This window comes from Oncorhynchus mykiss, chromosome 6 (genome assembly GCF_057628025.1).
Source record: "Oncorhynchus mykiss isolate SJ-2025 chromosome 6, ASM5762802v1, whole genome shotgun sequence".
Lineage (NCBI taxonomy): Eukaryota > Metazoa > Chordata > Actinopteri > Salmoniformes > Salmonidae > Oncorhynchus > Oncorhynchus mykiss.
In genome coordinates this window covers 2,794,477-2,820,066 of record NC_143027.1, presented here as the reverse complement: position 1 = coordinate 2,820,066, position 25,590 = coordinate 2,794,477, and the positions used below count along the sequence as shown (strand labels likewise).

Genomic DNA, 25,590 nt, shown 5'->3' with positions numbered 1-25,590 from the left:
AGTTTTTAATGGGATTTATTTAAAGGGGTTGGGTTTCAGAGGTTTTTAATGGGATTTATTTAAAGGGGTTGGGTTTCAGAAGTTTTTAATGGGATTTATTTAAAGGGGTAGAGTTTCAGAGGTTTTTAATGGGATTTATTTAAAGAGGTTGGGTGTCAGAGGTTTTTAAATGGGATTTATTTAAAGAGGTTGGGTTTCAGAGGTTTTTAATGGGATTTATTTAAAGAGGTTGGGTTTCAGAGATTTTTAATGGGATTTATTTAAAGACGTTGGGTTTCAGAGGTTTTCGGGAGACGTTTGCCTGTTAGGGGAAAACTTGTTCCACCATTGGTGTGCCAGGACAGAGAAGAGCTTTGACTGTGGTAAGCAACAGCTGCCTTCCCGTGGGAGGGCCAAGACACCAGAAGTGTCAGAACAGAGTGCTGGGGTGTCAGGTTAAGGTGTTGGGTTTGGGAATAGCCTTGAAGGTAGAGAGAGGCAGTTGCCCTTGCTGCTCCGTAAGGCAAGTACCAGGGTATTGAAGATGATAAGACGATAAGAAAACAATTCAAAACGTTTCTGTGTTCTAAGTATTTATGCAGATTAAAATAACTTTGACAATGCACTAGTTCACCTGTACAGTCAGAAAATATGTCAGAAATGTTCCTGTATTCAAAGTATTTATGCAGATTCAAAGAGATCAGTCTGTACTTGACAATGCAATACGGACGATCTGACATAAATGTACCTGTTGAGATTCTGTGGAAGATGACGGGGATCGGGTCTCTGGTTACTAGAACTTCATCCTCGTTTTCAGAGTTTGACACGTATGTGTTGTCTGCGTTGAAGAAAGAAAGTAAAAAAAACATTCATCAATAAACAGACTTTACACACGATACCTGGCATAGAGCAACCACTACTCGTAGTTGACCTTTCAACTCAGACAGTTCCACTGACTAGACCCACTACTCGTAGTTGACCTTTCAACTCAGACAGTTCCACTGACTAGACCCACTACTCGTAGTTGACCTTTCAACTCAGACAGTTCCACTGACTAGACCCACTACCAGTAGTTGACCTTTCAACTCAGACAGTTCCACTGACTAGACCCACTACTCGTAGTTGACCTTTCAACTCAGACAGTTCCACTGACTAGACCCACTACTCGTAGTTGACCTTTCAACTCAGACAGTTCCACTGACTAGACCCACTACCAGTAGTTGACCTTTCAACTCAGACAGTTCCACTGACTAGACCCACTACCTGTAGTTGACCTTTCAACTCAGACAGTTCCACTGACTAGACCCACTACCCGTAGTTGACCTTTCAACTCAGACAGTTCCACTGACTAGACCCACTACCCGTAGTTGACCTTTCAACTCAGACAGTTCCACTGACTAGACCCACTACCTGTAGTTGACCTTTCAACTCAGACAGTTCCACTGACTAGACCCACTACCCGTAGTTGACCTTTCAACTCAGACAGTTCCACTGACTAGACCCATTACCCGTAGTTGACCTTTCAACTCAGACAGTTCCACTGACTAGACCCACTACCCGTAGTTGACCTTTCAACTCAGACAGTTCCACTGACTCTACCCACTACCCGTAGTTCACCTTTCAACTCAGACAGTTCCACTAACTAGACCCACTACACGTAGTTCACCTTTCAACTCAGACAGTTCCACTGACTCTACCCACTACCCGTAGTTCACCTTTCAACTCAGACAGTTCCACTGACTAGACCCACTACACGTAGTTCACCTTTCAACTCAGACAGTTCCACTGACTCTACCCACTACCCGTAGTTCACCTTTCAACTCAGACAGTTAAACTGACTAGACCCACGACCCGTAGTTGACCTTTCAACTCAGACAGTTCCACTAACTAGACCCACTACCCGTAGTTCACCTTTCAACTCAGACAGTTCCACTGACTCTACCCACTACCCGTAGTTCACCTTTCAACTCAGACAGTTCCACTGACTAGACCTACTACCTGTAGTTGACCTTTCAACTCAGACAGTTAAACTGACTAATCCCACTACCTGTAGTTGACCTTTCAACTCAGACAGTTAAACTGACTAATCCCACTACCCGTAGTTGACCTTTCAACTCAGACAGTTCCACTGACTAGACCCACTACCCGTAGTTGACCTTTCAACTCAGACAGTGGTAAGTAATTCATCTTTCATGGATATTACGTTCCATTGCGTGACACATCCCAAAGCAGCCTTCTCCTCATATCACGGTGACATAATATGAGATATATGACATAATGTGAGATATATGACATAATATGACATAATGTGATATATGACATAATATGAGATATATGAAATAATGTGAGATATATGACATAATGTGAGATATATGACATAATGTGAGATATATGACATAATATGAGATATGACATAATGTGAGATATATGACAATGTGAGATATGACATAATATGAGATATACAGTGCCTTGCGAAAGTATTCGGCCCCCTTGAACTTTGTGACCTTTTGCCACATTTCAGGCTTCAAACATAAAGATATAAAACTGTATTTTTTTGTGAAGAATCAACAACAAGTGGGACACAATCATGAAGTGGAACGACATTTATTGGATATTTCAAACTTTTTTAACAAATCAAAAACTGAAAAATTGGGCGTGCAAAATTATTCAGCCCCTTTACTTTCAGTGCAGAAAACTCTCTCCAGAAGTTCAGTGAGGATCTCTGAATTATCCAATGTTGACCTAAATGACTAATGATGATAAATACAATCAAGTCTCCGTATAAATGCACCTGCACTGTAATAGTCTCAGAGGTCCGTTAAAAGCGCAGAGAGCATCATGAAGAACAAGGAACACACCAGGCAGGTCCGAGATACTGTTGTGAAGAAGTTTAAAGCCGGATTTGGATACAAAAAGATTTCCCAAGCTTTAAACATCCCAAGGAGCACTGTGCAAGCGATAATATTGAAATGGAAGGAGTATCAGACCACTGCAAATCTACCAAGACCTGGCCGTCCCTCTAAACTTTCAGCTCATACAAGGAGAAGACTGATCAGAGATGCAGCCAAGAGGCCCATGATCACTCTGGATGAACTGCAGAGATCTACAGCTGAGGTGGGAGACTCTGTCCATAGGACAACAATCAGTCGTATATTGCACAAATCTGGCCTTTATGGAAGAGTGGCAAGAAGAAAGCCATTTCCTAAAGATATCCATAAAAAGTGTGGTTTAAAGTTTGCCACAAGCCACCTGGGAGACACACCAAACATGTGGAAGAATGTGCTCTGGTCAGATGAAACCAAAATTGAACTTTTTGGCAACAATGCAAAACGTTATGTTTGGCGTAAAAGCAACACAGCTCATCACCCTGAACACACCATCCCCACTGTCAAACATGGTGGTGGCAGCATCATGGTTTGGGCCTGCTTTTCTTCAGCAGGGACAGGGAAGATGGTTAAAATTGATGGGAAGATGGATGGAGCCAAATACAGGACCATTCTGGAAGAAAACCTGATGGAGTCTGCAAAAGACCTGAGACTGGGATGGAGATTTGTCTTCCAACAAGACAATGATCCAAAACATAAAGCAAAATCTACAATGGAATGGTTCAAAAATAAACATATCCAGGTGTTAGAATGGCCAAGTCAAAGTCCAGACCTGAATCCAATCGAGAATATGTGGAAAGAACTGAAAACTGCTGTTCACAAATGCTCTCCATCCAACCTCACTGAGCTCGAGCTGTTTTGCAAGGAGGAATGGGAAAAAATGTCAGTCTCTCGATGTGCAAAACTGATAGAGACATACCCCAAGCGACTTACAGCTGTAATCGCAGCAAAAGGTGGCGCTACAAAGTATTAACTTAAGGGGGCTGAATAATTTTGCACTCCCAATTTTTCAGTTTTTGATTTGTTAAAAAAGTTTGAAATATCCAATAAATGTCGTTCCACTTCATGATTGTGTCCCACTTGTTGTTGGTTCTTCACAAAAAAAGACAGTTTTATATCTTTATGTTTGAAGCCTGAAATGTGGCAAAAGGTCGCAAAGGTCAAGGGGGCCGAATACTTTCGCAAGGCACTGTATGACATAATGTGAGGTATATGACATAATGTGAGAGATATGACATAATGTGAGATATATGACATAATGTGAGATATATGACATAATGTGACATAATGTCTCATAATATGACATAATGTCTCATTGACTGAATAAGAATATGGGGCTCGCTGACAGTCACACTTAGAGGAGAAAGAATCTATGGTTTCAGAATCTACGGCGTTATGGCCAGGACCTCATTGGTAGTCTGCGAACGTGAATCACTCTAGGCCTGAGGTCAGAGGGGTCATTAGACTAAAGTCGTAGATGATGGCTTGCAAGATATTACAGTAGAGACACATGGAGAGAGAAGTCATGTCAGTGAAGACATGGCGCGGTCCTTACCTGGGTAGTCGTCAGAGACGTGCACAGAGTAGGACACCCTGGAGGAGAATGAAGAAATACATTAAAACATGATTATTCAAATAATAATCAATAATTCAGTCAATCAATCCGATGTATTTAATAAACCCGTATTACATCAACAGTTGTGGTAAAGTGACAGAACAAAGCAGGTGTGTCCAGTAGCTGTCAGTAACTACCAGTAGTTATACTAAATGGAAAATAGTAAATTATTGTTGTCCCCAAGTGACCTGATCAACACATCAATAAGATCTTAGTGAACCAGACGGTGTACATTTACAGTTTCTCAGTTCCTAGTTGACTCAACACTGGGAGCCGGTGAAACTGGCAGGCTAAGCGGCTCTGCGTGGCTCAATAGATAGCAGCAGGCAAGTCAATTTCATATGTTAAAATTACGGAACTTGTCGAATAACTTGATTCACACACGACTTTACACATCCTGTTAAAAAGTACGGGTTCACAAACAGGTTTCCCCGTGGGTGCCTCCCAGAATAACTTGAGAGTGTTTGTGAGCAACAGCAGACCCAATTAGCATGATTCTGGTGTCGGCTCAATCAAACTCCCAATCTACTAAATGAGTTCTCTCTCCCAGCAGTAGGAGGGCTTTGAGCGATAGGCTTTGTCACAAATTACATCCTATTCCCTACTTAGTGCACTACTTTTGACTAGGGCCCATGAGGTTCTAATCAAAAGTAGGGCACTATTTGTGACGCAGCCATGGGATCCAACACAATGGCTGAGCCAGCAAAGGAACAGAAAAGTCTACCCATATGCAGTATTTTTAGCATGTAGGCTACAATAGAAGTCTGTCTGCAAGTTTGTACCAGGGGGCAGAGTTCTTGAGAACTAAGAAAAAGCAGAACATCATTAAAAAGGTGTGAGTTTCAACCAGGGGTGCTCAGAAAACCTCAAAACATCAAACAGGAAAATGGCCCAAACCCAGGTGAATGATTAAAATACTCATTATTCAAATCAGACTTCACAAATGACTGGCAAGACTGTGTCATAACAGAACCACATTGTAAAGTCAAGGTGTCCCTGTGAGAATGGGAGGGGCAATATATTCAGTAATGTTATATTTCCTGTCTGTTCATAAAACGTACAATCAGACATTACACTTATATAAACACACAAGGAACATGCCATTATAGCTACAGAGAGCAGGATTATAATTCCATTTTTTTTCCAGTCTTTTCAAAATACAAAAAAAAAATAATAATAATACTCTAAAATGAATTGAAATGATGTGCATATTTCAAATACAGTCAACAGACATACATCCCACAATTGTCTCCATTACAGTGTGTGTCCATGCTGTCCAGAGAGAGTGTAGCTGTGTAGGCAAGGTGCTGTTAATGAGTGATAACTGATGTCATGTAAAGATGATATTAACCCTCCATTCCCAATGAGTTGTGAATATCTGAATATTCTGGAAGCAGAACGCATGTTGCCAACCCCGTTCACCCTGCAGCTGTGTATCGTGCTGACTGAGGCAGCATCAAACCTCCGCGTCGCTTAAAGACGTCCACAGGTCAACAGGTGTGTTTCATTCTCCTCTGAGTCCTCCTCCACTACTCCTCAGGTCAACTTTCATTCTCCTCTGAGTCCTCCTCCACTACTCCTCAGGTCGACTTTCATTCTGCTCTGAGTCCTCCTCCACTACTCCTCAGGTCGACTTTCATTCTGCTCTGAGTCCTCCTCCACTACTCCTCAGGTCGACTTTCATTCTGCTCTGATTCCTCCTCCACTACTCCTCAGGTCGACTTTCATTCTGCTCTGAGTCCTCCTCCACTACTCCTCAGGTCGACTTTCATTCTGCTCTGATTCCTCCTCCACTACTCCTCAGGTCGACTTTCATTCTGCTCTGATTCCTCCTCCACTACTCCTCTGGTCGACTTTCATTCTCCTCTGAGTCCTCCTCCACTACTCCTCTGGTCGACTTTCATTCTGCTCTGATTCCTCCTCCACTACTCCTCAGGTCGACTTTCATTCTCCTCTGAGTCCTCCTCCACTACTCCTCTGGTCGACTTTCATTCTCCTCTGAGTCCTCCTCCACTACTCCTAAGGTCGACTTTCATTCTGCTCTGAGTCCTCCTCCACTACTCCTCAGGTCGACTTTCATTCTGCTCTGAGTCCTCCTCCACTACTCCTCAGGTCGACTTTCATTCTGCTCTGATTCCTCCTCCACTACTCCTCTGGTCGACTTTCATTCTCCTCTGAGTCCTCCTCCACTACTCCTCAGGTCGACTTTCATTCTGCTCTGAGTCCTCCTCCACTACTCCTCAGGTCGACTTTCATTCTGCTCTGAGTCCTCCTCCACTACTCCTAAGGTCGACTTTCATTCTGCTCTGAGTCCTCCTTCACTACTCCTCAGGTCGACTTTCATTCTCATCTGATTCCTCCTCCACTACTCCTCAGGTCGACTTTCATTCTGCTCTGAGTCCTCCTTCACTACTCCTCAGGTCGACTTTCATTCTGCTCTGAGTCCTCCTCCACTACTCCTCAGGTCGACTACAAGAGACCAGACTAGATGACAACACAACACAACAGATCAGTCCAGATTACAACAGATCAGACTAGACCACAACAGACCAGACCACAACAGACCAGACCACAACAGACCAGACTAGACCACAACAGACTAGACCACAACAGACTAGACCCCAACACAACAGACCAGACCACAACAGACCAGGCCATAACAAACCAGACCACAACACAATAGACCAGACCATAACAGACCAGGCCAGACCCCAACACAACAGACCAGACCACAACAGACCAGGCCATAACAGACCACAACACAACAGACCTTATTTCATTTGCACTCACTGTATATAGACTTTTTGTTTTCTTTTGTTCTACTGTATTATTGACTGTATGTTTTGTTTACTCCATGTGTAACTCTGTGTTGTTGTATGTGTCGAATTGCTTTGCTTTATCTTGGCCAGGTCGCAGTTGCAAATGAGAACCTGTTCTCAACTAGCCTACCTGGTTAAATAAAGGTGTTCTCAACTGGCCTACCTGGTTAAATAAAGGTGTTCTCAACTAGCCTACCTGATTAAATAAAGGTGAAATAAAATAAATAAATAAAAATAACAAACCAGGTCAGGCCCCAACACAACAGACCAGACCACAACAGACCAGACCAGACCACAACAGACCAGACCAGACCAGACCACAACAGACCAGACCAGACCATAACAGACCAGACCATAACAGACCAGACCACAACAGACCAGGCCAGACCCCAACAGACCAGACCACAACAGACCAGACCAACAGACCAGACCACAACAGACCAGGCCAGACCCCAACAGACCAGACCACAACAGACCAGACTAGACCACAAAGCCAGCATTTGATGGGCATGTTAAGGGCTAGCTCTGGCTTGAGACCTAGTGGGACCTTGTTAAGCCTTGATGTGATGCTGCTAATCAAAAACTCACAGAGACTCACAGAGAATTAGACTTAATGAAATGACCATTCAGTCAGCCTCTGAAGTCTTAATCCACTGATACAATAGATTCCCTGGACATCAGTGTGTTGCTGTAGCTTGGGGACCAACTGTGGTCAGATGCTAACCAGACATTAATTTAGCATGTAGCCGTAACTAGCCTAGTGTGTGGTCAGATGCTATCCAGACATTAATTTAGCATGTAGCCGTAACTAGCCTAGTGTGTGGTCAGATGCTATCCAGACATTAATTTAGCATGTAGCTTAATAAAATTCAATTCAGCATTGAACAAAGGTGCAAGTTTAAATTTGTTCCACCTGAGTGGGTCTGACCACCAATCAGAGACCACTATGATGACACACCAAATGATGAGCACCAATCAGATGAGCACCAATCAGAGACCACTATGATGACACACCAAATGATGAGCACCAATCAGAGACCACTATGATGACACACCAAATGATGAGCACCAATCAGAGACCACTATGATGACACACCAAATGATGAGCACCAATCAGAGACCACTATGATGACACACCAAATGATGAGCACCAATCAGAGACCACTATGATGACACACCAAATGATGAGCACCAATCAGAGACCACTATGATGACACACCAAATGCGTTGGATCGTGGGAAAAGAGCAGGAATAGGTTTTTGTTGGCCACAGTCCAAGCTGTGTCCAACTTGAATAAACACTTAGAGGTAAGGAGGACAGAGGTGGTGTAGTCTACAGGAGGATAGCAGTGGTGTAGACTACAGGAGGACAGCAGTGGTGTAGTCTACAGGAGGACAGCAGTGGTGTAGTCTACAGGAGGACAGCAGTGGTGTAGTCTACAGGAGGACAGCAGTGGTGTAGTCTACAGGAGGACAGCAGTGGTGTAGTCTACAGGAAGACAGCAGTGGTGTAGTCTACAGGAGGACAGAGGTGGTGTAGTCTACAGGAGGACAGCAGTGGTGTAGACTACAGGAGGACAGAGGTGGTGTAGACTACAGGAGGACAGCAGTGGTGTAGTCTACAGGAGGACAGAGGTGGTGTAGACTACAGGAGGACAGCAGTGGTGTAGTCTACAGGAGGACAGAGGTGGTGTAGACTACAGGAGGACAGAGGTGGTGTAGACTACAGGAGGACAGCAGTGGTGTAGTCTACAGGAGGACAGAGGTGGTGTAGTCTACAGGAGGACAGCAGTGGTGTAGTCTAAAGGAGGACAGCAGTGGTGTAGTCTACAGGAGGACAGAGGTGGTGTAGTCTACAGGAGGACAGCGGTGGTGTAGACTACAGGAGGACAGCAGTGGTGTAGTCTACAGGAGGACAGCAGTGGTGTAGACTACAGGAGGACAGCAGTGGTGTAGTCTACAGGAGGACAGAGGTGGTGTAGACTACAGGAGGACAGAGGTGGTGTAGTCTACAGGAGGATAGAGGTGGTGTAGTCTACAGGAGGACAGAGGTGGTGTAGTCTACAGGAGGATAGAGGTGGTGTAGTCTACAGGGGGACAGCAGCGGTGTAGTCTAAAGGAGGACAGAGGTGGTGTAGTCTACAGGAGGATAGAGGTGGTGTAGTCTACAGGAGGACAGAGGTTGTGTAGCCTACAGGAGGACAGAGGTGGTGCAGCCTACAGGAGGACAGCAGCTGTGTAGCCTACAGGAGGACAGAGGAGGTGTAGCCTACAGGAGGACAGCAGCGGTGTAGGCTACAGGAGGACTGTCAGTCTGACAGTCTACCTGCTGTAATTCCTTTCCATTCACATCAAAACACGCCCCATGACTGTTATGACAACAACATCAGAATCTACAACTGACATTTCAAAGTCAAAAACCAGGGGTGCTTTAAAAAAAAGGTTTAAAGGAACAAAACAATTTTGTAGTATCGCACAGACTTGTCAAACCCATTTTTCCCGCTACGAAATGAGATGCATTTATAATACATACTGTACGTGTTTATAAGCCTCTACATGATTAATTATTCACACTGTTTAGTGCAATGAACTCAATGGTGAGTTCTCCCCAGGCTTAAATCGACACTCACAATGTGACATAAAACCTCATAAATAGATGTTATTCCACAGTGAGACATACTACCCCCTGACAGTAGATATATAGGATGGTGTGTATAGACAGTATAGACAGTAGTTATATAGGATGGTGTGTATAGACAGTATAGACAGTAGTTATATAGGATGGTGTGTATAGACAGTATAGACAGTAGTTATATAGGATGGTGTGTATAGACAGTATAGACAGTAGTTATATAGGATGGTGTGTATAGACAGTAGTTATATAGGATGGTGTGTATAGACAGTAGTTATATAGGATGGTGTGTATAGACAGTAGTTATATAGGATGGTGTGTATAGACAGTATAGACAGTAGATATACAGGATGGTGTGTATAGACAGTAGTTATATAGGATGGTGTGTATAGACAGTAGTTATATAGGATGGTGTGTATAGACAGTAGTTATATAGGATGGTGTGTATAGACAGTAGTTATATAGGATGGTGTGTATAGACAGTAGTTATATAGGATGGTGTGTATAGACAGTATAGACTTTAGATAGCTAATCCAAGTTAGAATTTTAAAAGCCTAATTGCCCATTAGAAAACCCTTTTGCAATTATGTTAGCACAGCTGAAAACTGTTGTTCTGATTAAAGAAGCAATACAACTGGCCTTCTTTAGACTGGTTGAGTATCTGGAGCATCAGCATTTGTGGGGTTGATTACAGGCTCAAAATGGCCATATAGAAATTACTTTTTCTGAAACTCGTCAGTCTATTCTTGTTCTGAGAAATGAAGGCTATTCCATCCGAGAAATTTCCAAGAAACTGAAGATCTCGTACAACTCTGTGTACTACTCCCTTCACAGAACAGCGCAAACTGGCTCTAACCAGAATAGAAAGAGGAGTGGGAGGCCCCGGTGCACAACTGAGCAAGAGGACAAGTACATTAGAGTGTCTAGTTTGAGAAACAGACGCCTCACAAGTCCTCAACAGGCAGCTTCATTTAAATAGTACCCACAAAACACCAGTCTCATCGTCAACAGCGAAGAGGCGACTCTAGGATGCTGGCCTTCTAGGCAGAGTTCCTCTGTCCAGAGTTCCATTGTCTGAGTTCTTTTGTCCATCTTAATCATTTATTTTTATTGGCCAGTCTGAGATATGGCTTTTTCTGTGCACCTCTGCCTAGAAGGCCAGCATCCCGGAGTCGCCTCTTCACTGTTGGCGTTGAGACTGGACAGATGAACTCTGCCTAGAAGGCCAGCATCCCGGACTCGCCTCTTCACTGTTGACGTTGAAACTGGACAGATGAACTCTGCCTAGAAGGACAGCATCCCGGAGTCGCCTCTTCACTGTTGAAGTTGAGACTGGACAGTGGAACTCTGCCTAGAAGGCCAGCATCCCGGAGTCGCCTCTTCACTGTTGACGTTGAGACTGGACAGAGGAACTCTGCCTAGAAGGACAGCATCCCGGAGTCGCCTCTTCACTGTTGACGTTGAGACTGGACAGAGGAACTCTGCCTAGAAGGACAGCATCCCGGAGTCGCCTCTTCACTGTTGGCGTTGAGACTGGACAGAGGAACTCTGCCTAGAAGGCCAGCATCCCGGAGTCTCCTCTTCACTGTTGACGTTGAGACTGGACAGAGGAACTCTGCCTAGAAGGACAGCATCCCGGAGTCGCCTCTTCACTGTTGGCGTTGAGACTGGACAGAGGAACTCTGCCTAGAAGGCCAGCATCCCGGAGTCGCCTCTTCACTGTTGACGTTGAGACTGGACAGAGGAACTCTGCCTAGAAGGCCAGCATCCCGGAGTCGCCTCTTCACTGTTGACGTTGAGACTGGACAGATGAACTCTGCCTAGAAGGACAGCATCCCGGAGTCGCCTCTTCACTGTTGGCGTTGAGACTGGACAGAGGAACTCTGCCTAGAAGGACAGCATCCCGGAGTCGCCTCTTCACTGTTGAAGTTGAGACTGGACAGAGGAACTCTGCCTAGAAGGCCAGCATCCCGGAGTCTCCTCTTCACTGTTGACGTTGAGACTGGACAGAGGAACTCTGCCTAGAAGGACAGCATCCCGGAGTCGCCTCTTCACTGTTGGCGTTGAGACTGGACAGAGGAACTCTGCCTAGAAGGCCAGCATCCCGGAGTCGCCTCTTCACTGTTGACGTTGAGACTGGACAGAGGAACTCTGCCTAGAAGGCCAGCATCCCGGAGTCGCCTCTTCACTGTTGACGTTGAGACTGGACAGATGAACTCTGCCTAGAAGGACAGCATCCCGGAGTCGCCTCTTCACTGTTGGCGTTGAGACTGGACAGAGGAACTCTGCCTAGAAGGCCAGCATCCCGGAGTCGCCTCTTCACTGTTGACGTTGAGACTGGACAGAGGAACTCTGCCTAGAAGGACAGCATCCCGGAGTCGCCTCTTCACTGTTGGCGTTGAGACTGGACAGAGGAAATCTGCCTAGAAGGCCAGCATCCCGGAGTCGCCTCTTCACTGTTGACGTTGAGACTGGACAGATGAACTCTGCCTAGAAGGACAGCATCCCGGAGTCGCCTCTTCACTGTTGGCGTTGAGACTGGACAGAGGAACTCTGCCTAGAAGGACAGCATCCCGGAGTCGCCTCTTCACTGTTGGCGTTGAGACTGGACAGAGGAACTCTGCCTAGAAGGCCAGCATCCCGGAGTCGCCTCTTCACTGTTGACGTTGAGACTGGACAGAGGAACTCTGCCTAGAAGGCCAGCATCCCGGAGTCGCCTCTTCACTGTTGGCGTTGAGACTGGACAGAGGAACTCTGCCTAGAAGGACAGCATCCCGGAGTCGCCTCTTCACTGTTGACGTTGAGACTGGACAGAGGAACTCTGCCTAGAAGGCCAGCATCCCGGAGTCGCCTCTTCACTGTTGACGTTGAGACTGGACAGAGGAACTCTGCCTAGAAGGCCAGCATCCCGGAGTCGCCTCTTCACTGTTGGCGTTGAGACTGGACAGAGGAACTCTGCCTAGAAGGCCAGCATCCCGGAGTCGCCTCTTCACTGTTGACGTTGAGACTGGACAGAGGAACTCTGCCTAGAAGGACAGCATCCCGGAGTCGCCTCTTCACTGTTGACGTTGAGACTGGACAGAGGAACTCTGCCTAGAAGGACAGCATCCCGGAGTCGCCTCTTCACTGTTGACGTTGAGACTGGACAGAGGAACTCTGCCTAGAAGGACAGCATCCCGGAGTCGCCTCTTCACTGTTGACGTTGAGACTGGACAGAGGAACTCTGCCTAGAAGGACAGCATCCCGGACTCGCCTCTTCACTGTTGACGTTGAGACTGGACAGAGGAACTCTGCCTAGAAGGACAGCATCCCGGAGTCGCCTCTTCACTGTTGGCGTTGAGACTGGACAGAGGAAATCTGCCTAGAAGGCCAGCATCCCGGAGTCGCCTCTTCACTGTTGACGTTGAGACTGGACAGATGAACTCTGCCTAGAAGGACAGCATCCCGGAGTCGCCTCTTCACTGTTGGCGTTGAGACTGGACAGAGGAACTCTGCCTAGAAGGACAGCATCCCGGAGTCGCCTCTTCACTGTTGGCGTTGAGACTGGACAGAGGAACTCTGCCTAGAAGGCCAGCATCCCGGAGTCGCCTCTTCACTGTTGACGTTGAGACTGGACAGAGGAACTCTGCCTAGAAGGACAGCATCCCGGAGTCGCCTCTTCACTGTTGACGTTGAGACTGGACAGAGGAACTCTGCCTAGAAAGACAGCATCCCGGAGTCGCCTCTTCACTGTTGACGTTGAGACTGGACAGAGGAACTCTGCCTAGAAGGACAGCATCCCGGACTCGCCTCTTCACTGTTGACGTTGAGACTGGACAGAGGAACTCTGCCTAGAAGGACAGCATCCCGGAGTCGCCTCTTCACTGTTGACGTTGAGACTGGACAGAGGAACTCTGCCTAGAAGGACAGCATCCCGGACTCGCCTCTTCACTGTTGACGTTGAGACTGGACAGAGGAACTCTGCCTAGAAGGACAGCATCCCGGAGTCGCCTCTTCACTGTTGACGTTGAGACTGGACAGAGGAACTCTGCCTAGAAGGACAGCATCCCGGAGTCGCCTCTTCACTGTTGACGTTGAGACTGGACAGAGGAACTCTGCCTAGAAGGACAGCATCCCGGAGTCGCCTCTTCACTGTTGACGTTGAGACTGGACAGAGGATCTCTGCCTAGAAGGACAGCATCCCGGAGTCGCCTCTTCACTGTTGACGTTGAAACTGGACAGATGAACTCTGCCTAGAAGGACAGCATCCCGGAGTCGCCTCTTCACTGTTGATGTTGAGACTGGACAGAGGAACTCTGCCTAGAAGGACAGCATCCCGGAGTCGCCTCTTCACTGTTGATGTTGAGACTGGACAGAGGAACTCTGCCTAGAAGGACAGCATCCCGGAGTCGCCTCTTCACTGTTGACGTTGAGACTGGACAGAGGAACTCTGCCTAGAAGGACAGCATCCCGGAGTCGCCTCTTCACTGTTGACGTTGAGACTGGTGTTTTTTGCAGCTACTATTTTATGAAGTTGCCAGTTGAGGACTTGTGAGGCGTCTGCCGGCTGTCGGCCGCTGACTCACTCCCTCTCCTAAATGTGTGCACAGAGGAGGGAGAGAAGCATTCTGGGAAGCACAAGCCTATATGACAGTTTCTCAAAATGCTACTGCGGGGGGTGGGGGAAAAAAAATACAGTTTTCAATGAACTGCTGTTGTTTTAGTTACAGAAAGGAGTGTCACAGCGTTCTGTTGAGTATATAATGTATTTCTCACCTATGAATATTGAGGTAATGGCACCACTTTACAACCGAAGAAAGGTAATAATATGGTATTGATGCGACGGCGAAGCGGAGCAGAGCGTGCCATTTATAGTGAATAGGCTTACATCAAGTAGCAGAGCAGAGCGTGCCATTTATAGGGAATAGGCTTACATCAAGTAGCAGAGCAGAGCGTGCCATTTATAGTGAATAGGCTTACATCAAGTAGCAGAGCAGAGCGTGCCATTTATAGTGAATAGGCTTACATCAAGTAGCAGAGCAGAGCGTGCCATTTATAGGGAATAGGCTTACATCAAGTAGCAGAGCAGAGCGTGCCATTTATAGGGAATATGCTTACATCAAGTAGCCGAGCAGAGCGTGCCATTTATAGGGAATAGGCTTACATCAAGTAGCAGAGCAGAGCGTGCCATTTATAGTGAATAGGCTTACATCAAGTAGCAGAGCAGAGCGTGCCATTTATAGTGAATAGGCTTACATCAAGTAGCAGAGCAGAGCGTGCCATTTATAGTGAATAGGCTTACATCAAGTAGCAGAGCAGAGCGTGCCATTTATAGGGAATAGGCTTACATCAAGTAGCAGAGCAGAGCGTGCCATTTATAGGGAATAGGCTTACATCAAGTAGCAGAGCAGAGCGTGCCATTTATAGTGAATAGGCTTACATCAAGTAGCAGAGCAGAGCGTGCCATTTATAGTGAATAGGCTTACATCAAGTAGCAGAGCAGAGCGTGCCATTTATAGGGAATAGGCTTACATCAAGTAGCAGAGCAGAGCGTGCCATTTATAGTGAATAGGCTTACATCAAGTAGCAGAGCAGAGCGTGCCATTTATAGTGAATAGGCTTACATCAAGTAGCAGAGCAGAGCGTGCCATTTATAGGGAATAGGCTTACATCAAGTAGCAGAGCAGAGCGTGCCATTTATAGGGAATAGGCTTACATCAAGTAGCAGAGCAGAGCGTGCCATTTATAGGGAATAGGCTTACATCAAGTAGCAGAGCAGAGCGTGCCATTTATAGTGAATAGGCTTACATCAAGTAGCAGAGCAGAGCGTGCCATTTATAGTGAATAGGCTTACATCAAGTAGCAGAGCAGAGCGTGCCATTTATAGGGAATAGGCTTACATCAAGTAGCAGAGCAGAGCGTGCCATTTATAGTGAATAGGCTTACATCAAGTAGCAGAGCAGAGCGTGCCATTTATAGGGAATAGGCTTACATCAAGTAGCAGAGCAGAGCGTGCCATTTATAGTGAATAGGCTTACATCAAGTAGCAGAGCAGAGCGTGCCATTTATAGGGAATAGGCTTACATCAAGTAGCAGAGCAGAGCGTGCCATTTATAGTGAATAGGCTTACATCAAGTAGCAGAGCAGAGCGTGCCATTTATAGGGAATAGGCTTACATCAAGTAGCAGAGCAGAGCGTGCCATTTATAGTGAATAGGCTTACATCAAGTAGCCAGGCCTAACACTGGAAAAAATTTCTACGACATTAGCCTACATTTACTGATAGATGAATCAATTAGCCTACATTTACTGATAGATGAATCAATTAGCCTACATTTACTGATAGATGAATCAATTAGCCTACACTTACTGATAGATGAATCAATTAGCCTACATTTACTCATAGATGAATCAATTAGCCTACATTTACTGATAGATGAATCAATTAGCCTACATTTACTGATAGATGAATCAATTAGCTTACATTTACTGATAGATGAATCAATTAGCCTACATTTACTGATAGATTAATCAATTAGCTTACATTTACTGATAGATGAATCAATTAGCCTACATTTACTGAGGTGAATCAATTAGCCTACATTTACTGATAGATGAATCAATTAGCCTACATTTACTGATAGATGAATCAATTAGCCTACATTTACTGATAGATTAATCAATTAGCCTACTGATAGATGAATCAATTAGCCTACACTTACTGATAGATGAATCAATTAGCCAACATGGTTTTGTACCAATTATATAATAATTAGAGTAATTTAGCCAGGTGTTTTGATGTCCCCTTCTTCAGGTGGTGTATAATACAGTCTATATGTCACGCCCTGACCTTAGAGATCCCGAGTCACACCTAGTCAGGGTGTGACTCGGGTGGGAAAGTCTATGTTTTCTATTTCTATGTTTTTGGCCGAGTGTGGTTCCCAATCAGAGGCAGCTGTCTATCGTTGTCTCTTATTGGGAATCATACAATAGTTGTCATTTTCATTTTGGGTTTTGTGGGATCTTGTTTTCTTGTTTAGTGTTTTTTTGGGGGGCCTGACAGAACTGTGCGCTTTCGTTTTCGCGTTTGTTATTTTTGTTTGAGTGTTTTTGAATAAAATAATCATGAACGCTTTCCACGCTGCACTTTGGTCCACTCTTCCTACCACCAACGAGATCAGGTAACACTATAGTGCAATATGCACAAAGATGTCGGCGAATTTCTCCGAAGAGACAAAAATAAAATCTGATAATTCTGGATCCTTTTTTGACAGGTTTGCACATCAAAATATCAGTCAAATCAAAATCAAATCAAATGTTTATTTGTCACATACACATGGTTAGCAGATGTTAATGCGAGTGTAGCGAAAATGCTCATTCATTTCTTGGTATATATTACTTTTTTAATCATAGTTTACCACCTCAGTTTTCTTATTTGGCACTGGAAGGGAATTGTCCAGAGCTCTGCCACTAATGTAAAGTAACTCGCCATAAAAATAAATAAAAGATGGCTGTATTTGTTGTTATCAAGCAAAATAGTTACATTTGTCGCGCTATAACTTTTTGTCCATATCGCCCCCCAGAGATCTAGTGCCTCCCCTAAAAACTCTTTATGTTAATTTATGTTAATTTATGTTAACTCTTTTTGTCCATATCGCCCAGCTCTAGTGCCTCCCCTAAAAACTCGTTATGTTAATTTATGTTAATTTATGTTAACTCTTTTTGTTCATATCGCCCAGCTCATAGTTTCAATTCGAAATTCAACGTATTATGGATGAACTTCTATTTCTGACGGATTAATTCTGCGTAGTTACAGGGTTACTGCTGCCTGGTTACAGGGTTACTGCTGCCTGGTTACAGGGTTACTGCTGCCTGGTTACAGGGTTACTGCTGCCTGGTTACAGGGTTACTGCAGCCTGGTTACAGGGTTACTGCTGCCTGGTTACAGGGTTACTGCTGCCTGGTTACAGGGTTACTTACGTCTGCCTGGTTACAGGGTTACTTACGTCTGCCTGGTTACAGGGTTACGTCTGCCTGGTTACAGGGTTACGTCTGCCTGGTTACAGGGTTACGTCTGCCTGGTTACAGGGTTACTGCTGCCTGGTTACAGGGTTACTGCTGCCTGGTTACAGGGTTACTGCTGCCTGGTTACAGGGTTACTGCTGCATAGTTACAGGGTTACTGCTGCCTGGTTACAGGGTTACTGCTGCCTGGTTACAGGGTGACTGCTGCCTGGTTACAGGGTTACTGCTGCATAGTTACAGGGTTACTGCTGCCTGGTTACAGGGTTACTGCTGCGTAGTTACAGGGTTACTGCTGCCTGGTTACAGGGTTACTGCTGCGTAGTTACAGGGTTACAGCTGCCTGGTTACAGGGTTACTGCTGCCTGGTTACAGGGTTACTGCTGCCTGGTTACAGGGTTACTGCTGCCTGGTTACAGGGTTACTGCTGCGTAGTTACAAGGTTACTGCTGCCTGGTTACAGGGTTACTGCTGCCTGGTTACAGGGTTACTGCTGCCTGGTTACAGGGTTACTGCTGCATAGTTACAGGGTTACTGCTGCCTGGTTACAGGGTTACTGCTGCCTGGTTACAGGGTTACTGCTGCCTGGTTACAGGGTTACTGCTGCCTGGTTACAGGGTTACTGCTGCGTAGTTACAAGGTTACTGCTGCCTGGTTACAGGGTTACTGCTGCCTGGTTACAGGGTTACTGCTGCCTGGTTACAGGGTTACTGCTGCATAGTTACAGGGTTACTGCTGCCTGGTTACAGGGTTACTGCTGCCTGGTTACAGGGTTACTGCTGCCTGGTTACAGGGTTACTGCTGCCTGGTTACAGGGTTACTGCAGCCTGGTTACAGGGTTACTGCTGCCTGGTTACAGGGTTACTGCTGCCTGGTTAAAGGGTTACTGCTGCGTAGTTACAAGGTTACTGCTGCGTAGTTACAGGGTTACTGCTGCGTAGTTACAGGGTTACTGCTGCCTGATTACAGGGTTACTGCTGCCTGGTTACAGGGTTACTGCTGCCTGGTTACAGGGTTACTACTGCCTGGTTACAGGGTTACTGCTGCCTGGTTACAGGGTTACTGCTGCCTGGTTACAGGGTTACTGCTGCCTGGTTACAGGGTTAATGCAGCCTGGTTACAGGGTTACTGCTGCCTGGTTACAGGGTTACTGCTGCCTGGTTACAGGGTTACTGCTGCCTGGTTACAGGGTTACTGCTGCCTGGTTACAGGGTTACTGCAGCCTGGTTACAGGGTTACTGCTGCCTGGTTACAGGGTTACTGCTGCCTGGTTACAGGGTTACTTACGTCTGCCTGGTTACAGGGTTACTTACGTCTGCCTGGTTACAGGGTTACGTCTGCCTGGTTACAGGGTTACGTCTGCCTGGTTACAGGGTTACGTCTGCCTGGTTACAGGGTTACTGCTGCCTGGTTACAGGGTTACTGCTGCCTGGTTACAGGGTTACTGCTGCATAGTTACAGGGTTACTGCTGCCTGGTTACAGGGTTACTGCTGCCTGGTTACAGGGTGACTGCTGCCTGGTTACAGGGTTACTGCTGCATAGTTACAGGGTTACTGCTGCCTGGTTACAGGGTTACTGCTGCGTAGTTACAGGGTTACTGCTGCCTGGTTACAGGGTTACTGCTGCGTAGTTACAGGGTTACAGCTGCCTGGTTACAGGGTTACTGCTGCCTGGTTACAGGGTTACTGCTGCCTGGTTACAGCGTTACTGCTGCCTGGTTACAGGGTTACTGCTGCGTAGTTACAAGGTTACTGCTGCCTGGTTACAGGGTTACTGCTGCCTGGTTACAGGGTTACTGCTGCCTGGTTACAGGGTTACTGCTGCATAGTTACAGGGTTACTGCTGCCTGGTTACAGGGTTACTGCTGCCTGGTTACAGGGTTACTGCTGCCTGGTTACAGGGTTACTGCTGCCTGGTTACAGGGTTACTGCTGCGTAGTTACAAGGTTACTGCTGCCTGGTTACAGGGTTACTGCTGCCTGGTTACAGGGTTACTGCTGCCTGGTTACAGGGTTACTGCTGCATAGTTACAGGGTTACTGCTGCCTGGTTACAGGGTTACTGCTGCCTGGTTACAGGGTTACTGCTGCCTGGTTACAGGGTTACTGCTGCCTGGTTACAGGGTTACTGCAGCCTGGTTACAGGGTTACTGCTGCCTGGTTACAGGGTTACTGCTGCCTGGTTACAGGGTTACTGCTGCGTAGTTACAAGGTTACTGCTGCGTAGTTACAGGGTTACTGCTGCGTAGTTACAGGGTTACTGCTGCCTGATTACAGGGTTACTACTGCCTGGTTACAGGGTTACTGCTGCCTGGTTACAGGGTTACTGCTGCCTGGTTACAGGGTTACTGCTGCCTGGTTACAGGGTTAATGCAGCCTGGTTACAGGGTTACTGCTGCCTGGTTACAGGGTTACTGCTGCCTGGTTACAGGGTTACTGCTGCCTGGTTACAGGGTTACTGCTGCCTGGTTACAGGGTTACGTCTGCCTGGTTACAGGGTTACGTCTGCGTGGTTACAGGGTTACTGCTGCCTGGTTACAGGGTTACTGCTGCCTGGTTACAGGGTTACTGCTGCCTGGTTACAGGGTTAATGCAGCCTGGTTACAGGGTTACTGCTGCCTGGTTACAGGGTTACTGCTGCCTGGTTACAGGGTTACTGCTGCCTGGTTACAGGGTTACTGCTGCCTGGTTACAGGGTTACGTCTGCCTGGTTACAGGGTTACGTCTGCGTGGTTACAGGGTTACTGCTGCCTGGTTACAGGGTTACTGCTGCCTGGTTACAGGGTTACTGCTGCCTGGTTACAGGGTTACTGCTGCCTGGTTACAGGGTTACTGCTGCGTAGTTACAGGGTTACTGCTGCCTGGTTACAGGGTTACTGCTGCGTAGTTACAGGGTTACGGCTGCCTGGTTACAGGGTTACTGCTGCCTGGTTACAGGGTTACTGCTGCGTAGTTACAGGGTTACGTCTGCCTGGTTACAGGGTTACTGCTGCATAGTTACAGGGTTACTGCTGCCTGGTTACAGGGTTACTGCTGCCTGGTTACAGGGTTACTGCTGCCTGGTTACAGGGTTACTGCTGCCTGGTTACAGGGTTACTGCTGCCTGGTTACAAGGTTACCGCTGCCTGGTTCCAGTGTTACGTCTGCCTGGTTACATGGTTAAAACAGAAACAACAGTTTCATTAATTCCGAGTGGTTGAGGTTAATGTTTGGGGATGAGCATTGTGACCTGCCGTAGCCGCAGTGGTCTGAGAAACACGCTTGGGTTATTTCTAGTGATCAGGCTGTTCATATATTTTAAAGAAAGCCACATAAACACCCATATAATCTGGGAGAAATGAGGGAAGACTTGAAGACCATAAATGATTTTGTATAAAAAGGCTTGAAAACAATCCCGTAAATGATTGGATATACATGCTGTGCTGTTCTCTGCTGCCGTATCCTCATCTGAGCTATTTCAGAACAAGAAGCCAATCCTAACAGGGCCATTGAGGTATAGGTGGGGCAACAAATCCCATTGTTAGGGGCGGAGACCTCTGGTCATGCTATCCAGTATCTGTCGTGACTCTGTGGATCTCCTTGAGTGACAGGGGGGGGGGGCGGGGCTTGGTGTGAGAAGCTCCATGCAGGAGGACAGGGAGAGCAGCGACTTGCAAGTAGCAAACGGATATTACATGTGCCAGAGTTGCGTATCACATTTAACAAACCAAACATTGAAATACTTCTATAGAAGGTAAAGTAAAAAAACCCAAACAAGTCTGTGCATCACTACCAGCAAATGGTCAAATATGGTACACCGCCAAGCACTAGTGTGTGTGTAGTACTGTAGGTCTATTTCGGTACATGTGACTTCCTGGTTCTACCATAATGACACAGAAAGAGTCTACACACACACACACACACTACAGAAAGAATCAGCTCAAATGTCTTTCTTCCTGAACAAAGTACTCAACAAGACAACGAGCATCTCAACTTGTAATTTTGTGTGTTTTTTTACACCAAAGAAGTTGAAGATTGTATTTAAGTCTGTGACTTCTAACCCAGTTTTATTTTGTATTTTTAACTAGGCCAGTCAGTTAAAGAACAAATTGTTATTTACAATGACATCCTACCGGGGGAACAGAGGGTTAAATGCCTTGTTCAGGGGGAAGAACGACAGACCTTGTCAACTCAGGTATTCGATCCAGCAACTTTTCAGTTACGGGCCCAACGCTCTAACCACTAGGTTACCTGCAACCCCTGTTGAAGACTGTCTTTGGTTCAGCCTTAAGGCTTGGCAAGTATACAAGAAGCTTGCAGATTATCTAGATTTTCTCTCTCTCTCCCCTCTGTCTCTTTCTCTGTCTCTCTCTTAGTCTCTCTGTCTCTCTCTCTCTCTCTGTCTCTCTCTCTCTCAGTCTCTCTCTCTGTCTCTCTCAGTCTCTCTGTCTCTCTCTCTCTGTCTCTCTCTCTCTGTCTCTCTCTCTCTGTCTCTCTCTCTCAGTCTCGCTCTCTCTCGCTCTCTCTCTCGCTCTCTCTCGCGCTCTCTCTCGCTCTCTCTCTCTCTCTCTGTCTCTCTCTCTGTCTCTCTCTCTGTCTCTCTCTCTCTCTCTCTGTCTCTCTCTCCCTCGATTTAAATTTAAGGGGGCTTTACTTTTAATCCGTTTGTCTGCATGTTTCTAGACATGGCATATGGGGGTGTAGTGAGCATCTTGAAAAAACAAATACTAAAAACTTGAAAAACAATCTATCATAAACACAATAAAAAATATATAATGATTTATTGTTGAAATATCATGGACAATTTAAGGCCAAGTGGCAAACAATAATGCAGATACAAGGGATGGAGGTGTGACCGTGTGGGTCTGGACAGAGGAGATGTAGTCATTGTTTAGGGTATTAGGGTACTAGGGATGGAGGTGTGACCGTGTGGGTCTGGACAGAGGAGATGTAGTCATTGTTTAGGGTACTAGGGAACTAGGGATGGAGGTGTGACCGTGTGGGTCTGGACAGAGGAGATGTGGTCATTGTTTAGGGTACTAGGGTACTAGGGATGGAGGTGTGACCGTGTGGGTCTGGACAGAGGAGATGTAGTCATTGGTTAGGGTACTAGGGATGGAGGTGTGACCGTGTGGGTCTGGACAGAGGAGATGTAGTCATTGGTTAGGGTACTAGGGATGGAGGTGTGACCGTGTGGGTCTGGACAGAGGAGATGTAGTCATTGGTTAGGGTACTAGGGATGGAGGTGTGACCGTGTGGGTCTGGACAGAGGAGATGTAGTCATTGTTTAGGGTACTAGGGATGGAGGTGTGACCGTGTGGGTCTGGACAGAGGAGATGTAGTCATTGTTTAGGGTACTATGGATGGAGGTGTGACCGTGTGGGTCTGGACAGAGGAGATGTAGTCATTGGTTAGGGTACTAGGGATGGAGGTGTGACCGTGTGGGTCTGGACAGAGGAGATGTAGTCATTGGTTAGGGTACTAGGGATGGAGGTGTGACCGTGTGGGTCTGGACAGAGGAGATGTAGTCATTGGTTAGGGTTCTAGGGATGGAGGTGTGACCGTGTGGGTCTGGACAGAGGAGATGTAGTCATTGGTTAGGGTACTAGGGATGGAGGTGTGACCGTGTGGGTCTGGACAGAGGAGATGTAGTCATTGGTTAGGGTACTAGGGATGGAGGTGTGACCGTGTGGGTCTGGACAGAGGAGATGTGGTCATTGTTTAGGGTACTAGGGATGGAGGTGTGACCGTGTGGGTCTGGACAGAGGAGATGTAGTCATTGTTTAGGGTACTAGGGATGGAGGTGTGACCGTGTGGGTCTGGACAGAGGAGATGTAGTCATTGTTTAGGGTACTAGGGAACTAGGGATGGAGGTGTGACCGTGTGGGTCTGGACAGAGGAGATGTAGTCATTGGTTAGGGTACTAGGGATGGAGGTGTGACCGTGTGGGTCTGGACAGAGGAGATGTGGTCATTGTTTAGGGTACTAGGGATGGAGGTGTGACCGTGTGGGTCTGGAAAGAGGAGATGTGGTCATTGTTTAGGGTACTAGGGAACTAGGGATGGAGGTGTGACCGTGTGGGTCTGGACAGAGGAGATGTGGTCATTGGTTAGGGTACTAGGGAACTAGGGATGGAGGTGTGACCGTGTGGGTCTGGACAGAGGAGATGTGGTCATTGGTTAGGGTACTAGGGATGGAGGTGTGACCGTGTGGGTCTGGACAGAGGAGATGTAGTCATTGGTTAGGGTACTAGGGATGGAGGTGTGAATGTGTGGGTCTGGACAGAGGAGATGTAGTCATTGGTTAGGGTACTAGGGATGGAGGTGTGACCGTGTGGGTCTGGACAGAGGAGATGTAGTCATTGTTTAGGGTACTAGGGATGGAGGTGTGACCGTGTGGGTCTGGACAGAGGAGATGTAGTCATTGTTTAGGGTACTAGGGTACTAGGGGTCTGGACAGAGGAGATGTGGTCATTGTTTAGGGTACTAGGGTACTAGGGGTCTGGACAGAGGAGATGTGGTCATTGGTTAGGGTACTAGGGGTCTGGACAGAGGAGATGTAGTCACTGTTTAGGGTACTAGGTTTCTGGACAGAGGAGATGTAGTCATTGTTTAGGGTACTAGTGGTCTGGACAGAGGAGATGTGGTCATTGTTTAGGGTACTAGGGGTCTGGACAGAGGAGATGTAGTCATTGTTTAGGGTACTAGGGGTCTGGACAGAGGAGATATGGTCATTGGTTAGGGTACTAGGGGTCTGGACAGAGGAGATGTAGTCTTTGTTTAGGGTACTAGGGGTCTGGACAGAGGAGATGTGGTCATTGTTTAGGGTACTGGACAGGGGTCTGGACAGAGGAGATGTGGTCATTGTTTAGGGTACTAGGGTACTAGGGGTCTGGACAGAGGAGATGTGGTCATTGTTTAGGGTACTAGGGTACTAGGGGTCTGGACAGAGGAGATGTAGTCATTGTTTAGGGTACTAGTGGTCTGGACAGAGGAGATGTAGTCATTGTTTAGGGTACTAGGGGTCTGGACAGAGGAGATATGGTCATTGGTTAGGGTACTAGGGGTCTGGACAGAGGAGATGTAGTCTTTGTTTAGGGTACTAGGGGTCTGGACAGAGGAGATGTGGTCATTGTTTAGGGTACTGGACAGGGGTCTGGACAGAGGAGATGTGGTCATTGTTTAGGGTACTAGGGTACTAGGGGTCTGGACAGAGGAGATGTAGTCATTGTTTAGGGTACTAGGGTACTAGGGGTCTGGACAGAGGAGATGTAGTCATTGGTTAGGGTACTAGGGGTCTGGACAGGGGAGATGTGGTCATTGTTTAGGGTACTAGGGTACTAGGGGTCTGGACAGAGGAGATGTAGTCATTGTTTAGGCTACTAGGGGTCTGGACAGAGGAGATGTGGTCATTGTTTAGGGTACTAGGGTACTAGGGTACTAGGGGTCTGGACAGAGGAGATGTGGTCATTGTTTGGGGTACTAGGGTACTAGGGGTCTGGACAGAGGAGATGTAGTCATTGTTTAGGGTACTAGGGGTCTGGACAGAGGAGATGTAGTCATTAAGGTGATACCCCACAACGGGGTTGTATGACTTCCTGTTTACAGACATCATTAAGGTGATACTATCATACACAATGGGGTTGTAACTTCCTGCTTACAGACATCATTAAGGTGATACTATCA

At 46.6% G+C, this 25,590-nt stretch overlaps 1 protein-coding gene across 1 annotated transcript in view; it reads right to left on the bottom strand.

Moving 5' to 3' along the window:
- The window catches only part of parp8 (poly (ADP-ribose) polymerase family, member 8), a 128,922-nt gene that overhangs the window by 90,320 nt on the left and 13,012 nt on the right, over positions 1-25,590 (bottom strand). The window contains exons 3-4 of the mRNA XM_036979216.2: positions 4,420-4,457; positions 728-817 (exon numbers count right to left, since the gene is read on the bottom strand). Coding sequence (XP_036835111.1) covers positions 728-817; positions 4,420-4,457 — 128 coding nt within the window. The remainder of the gene's footprint in view (positions 1-727; positions 818-4,419; positions 4,458-25,590) is intronic.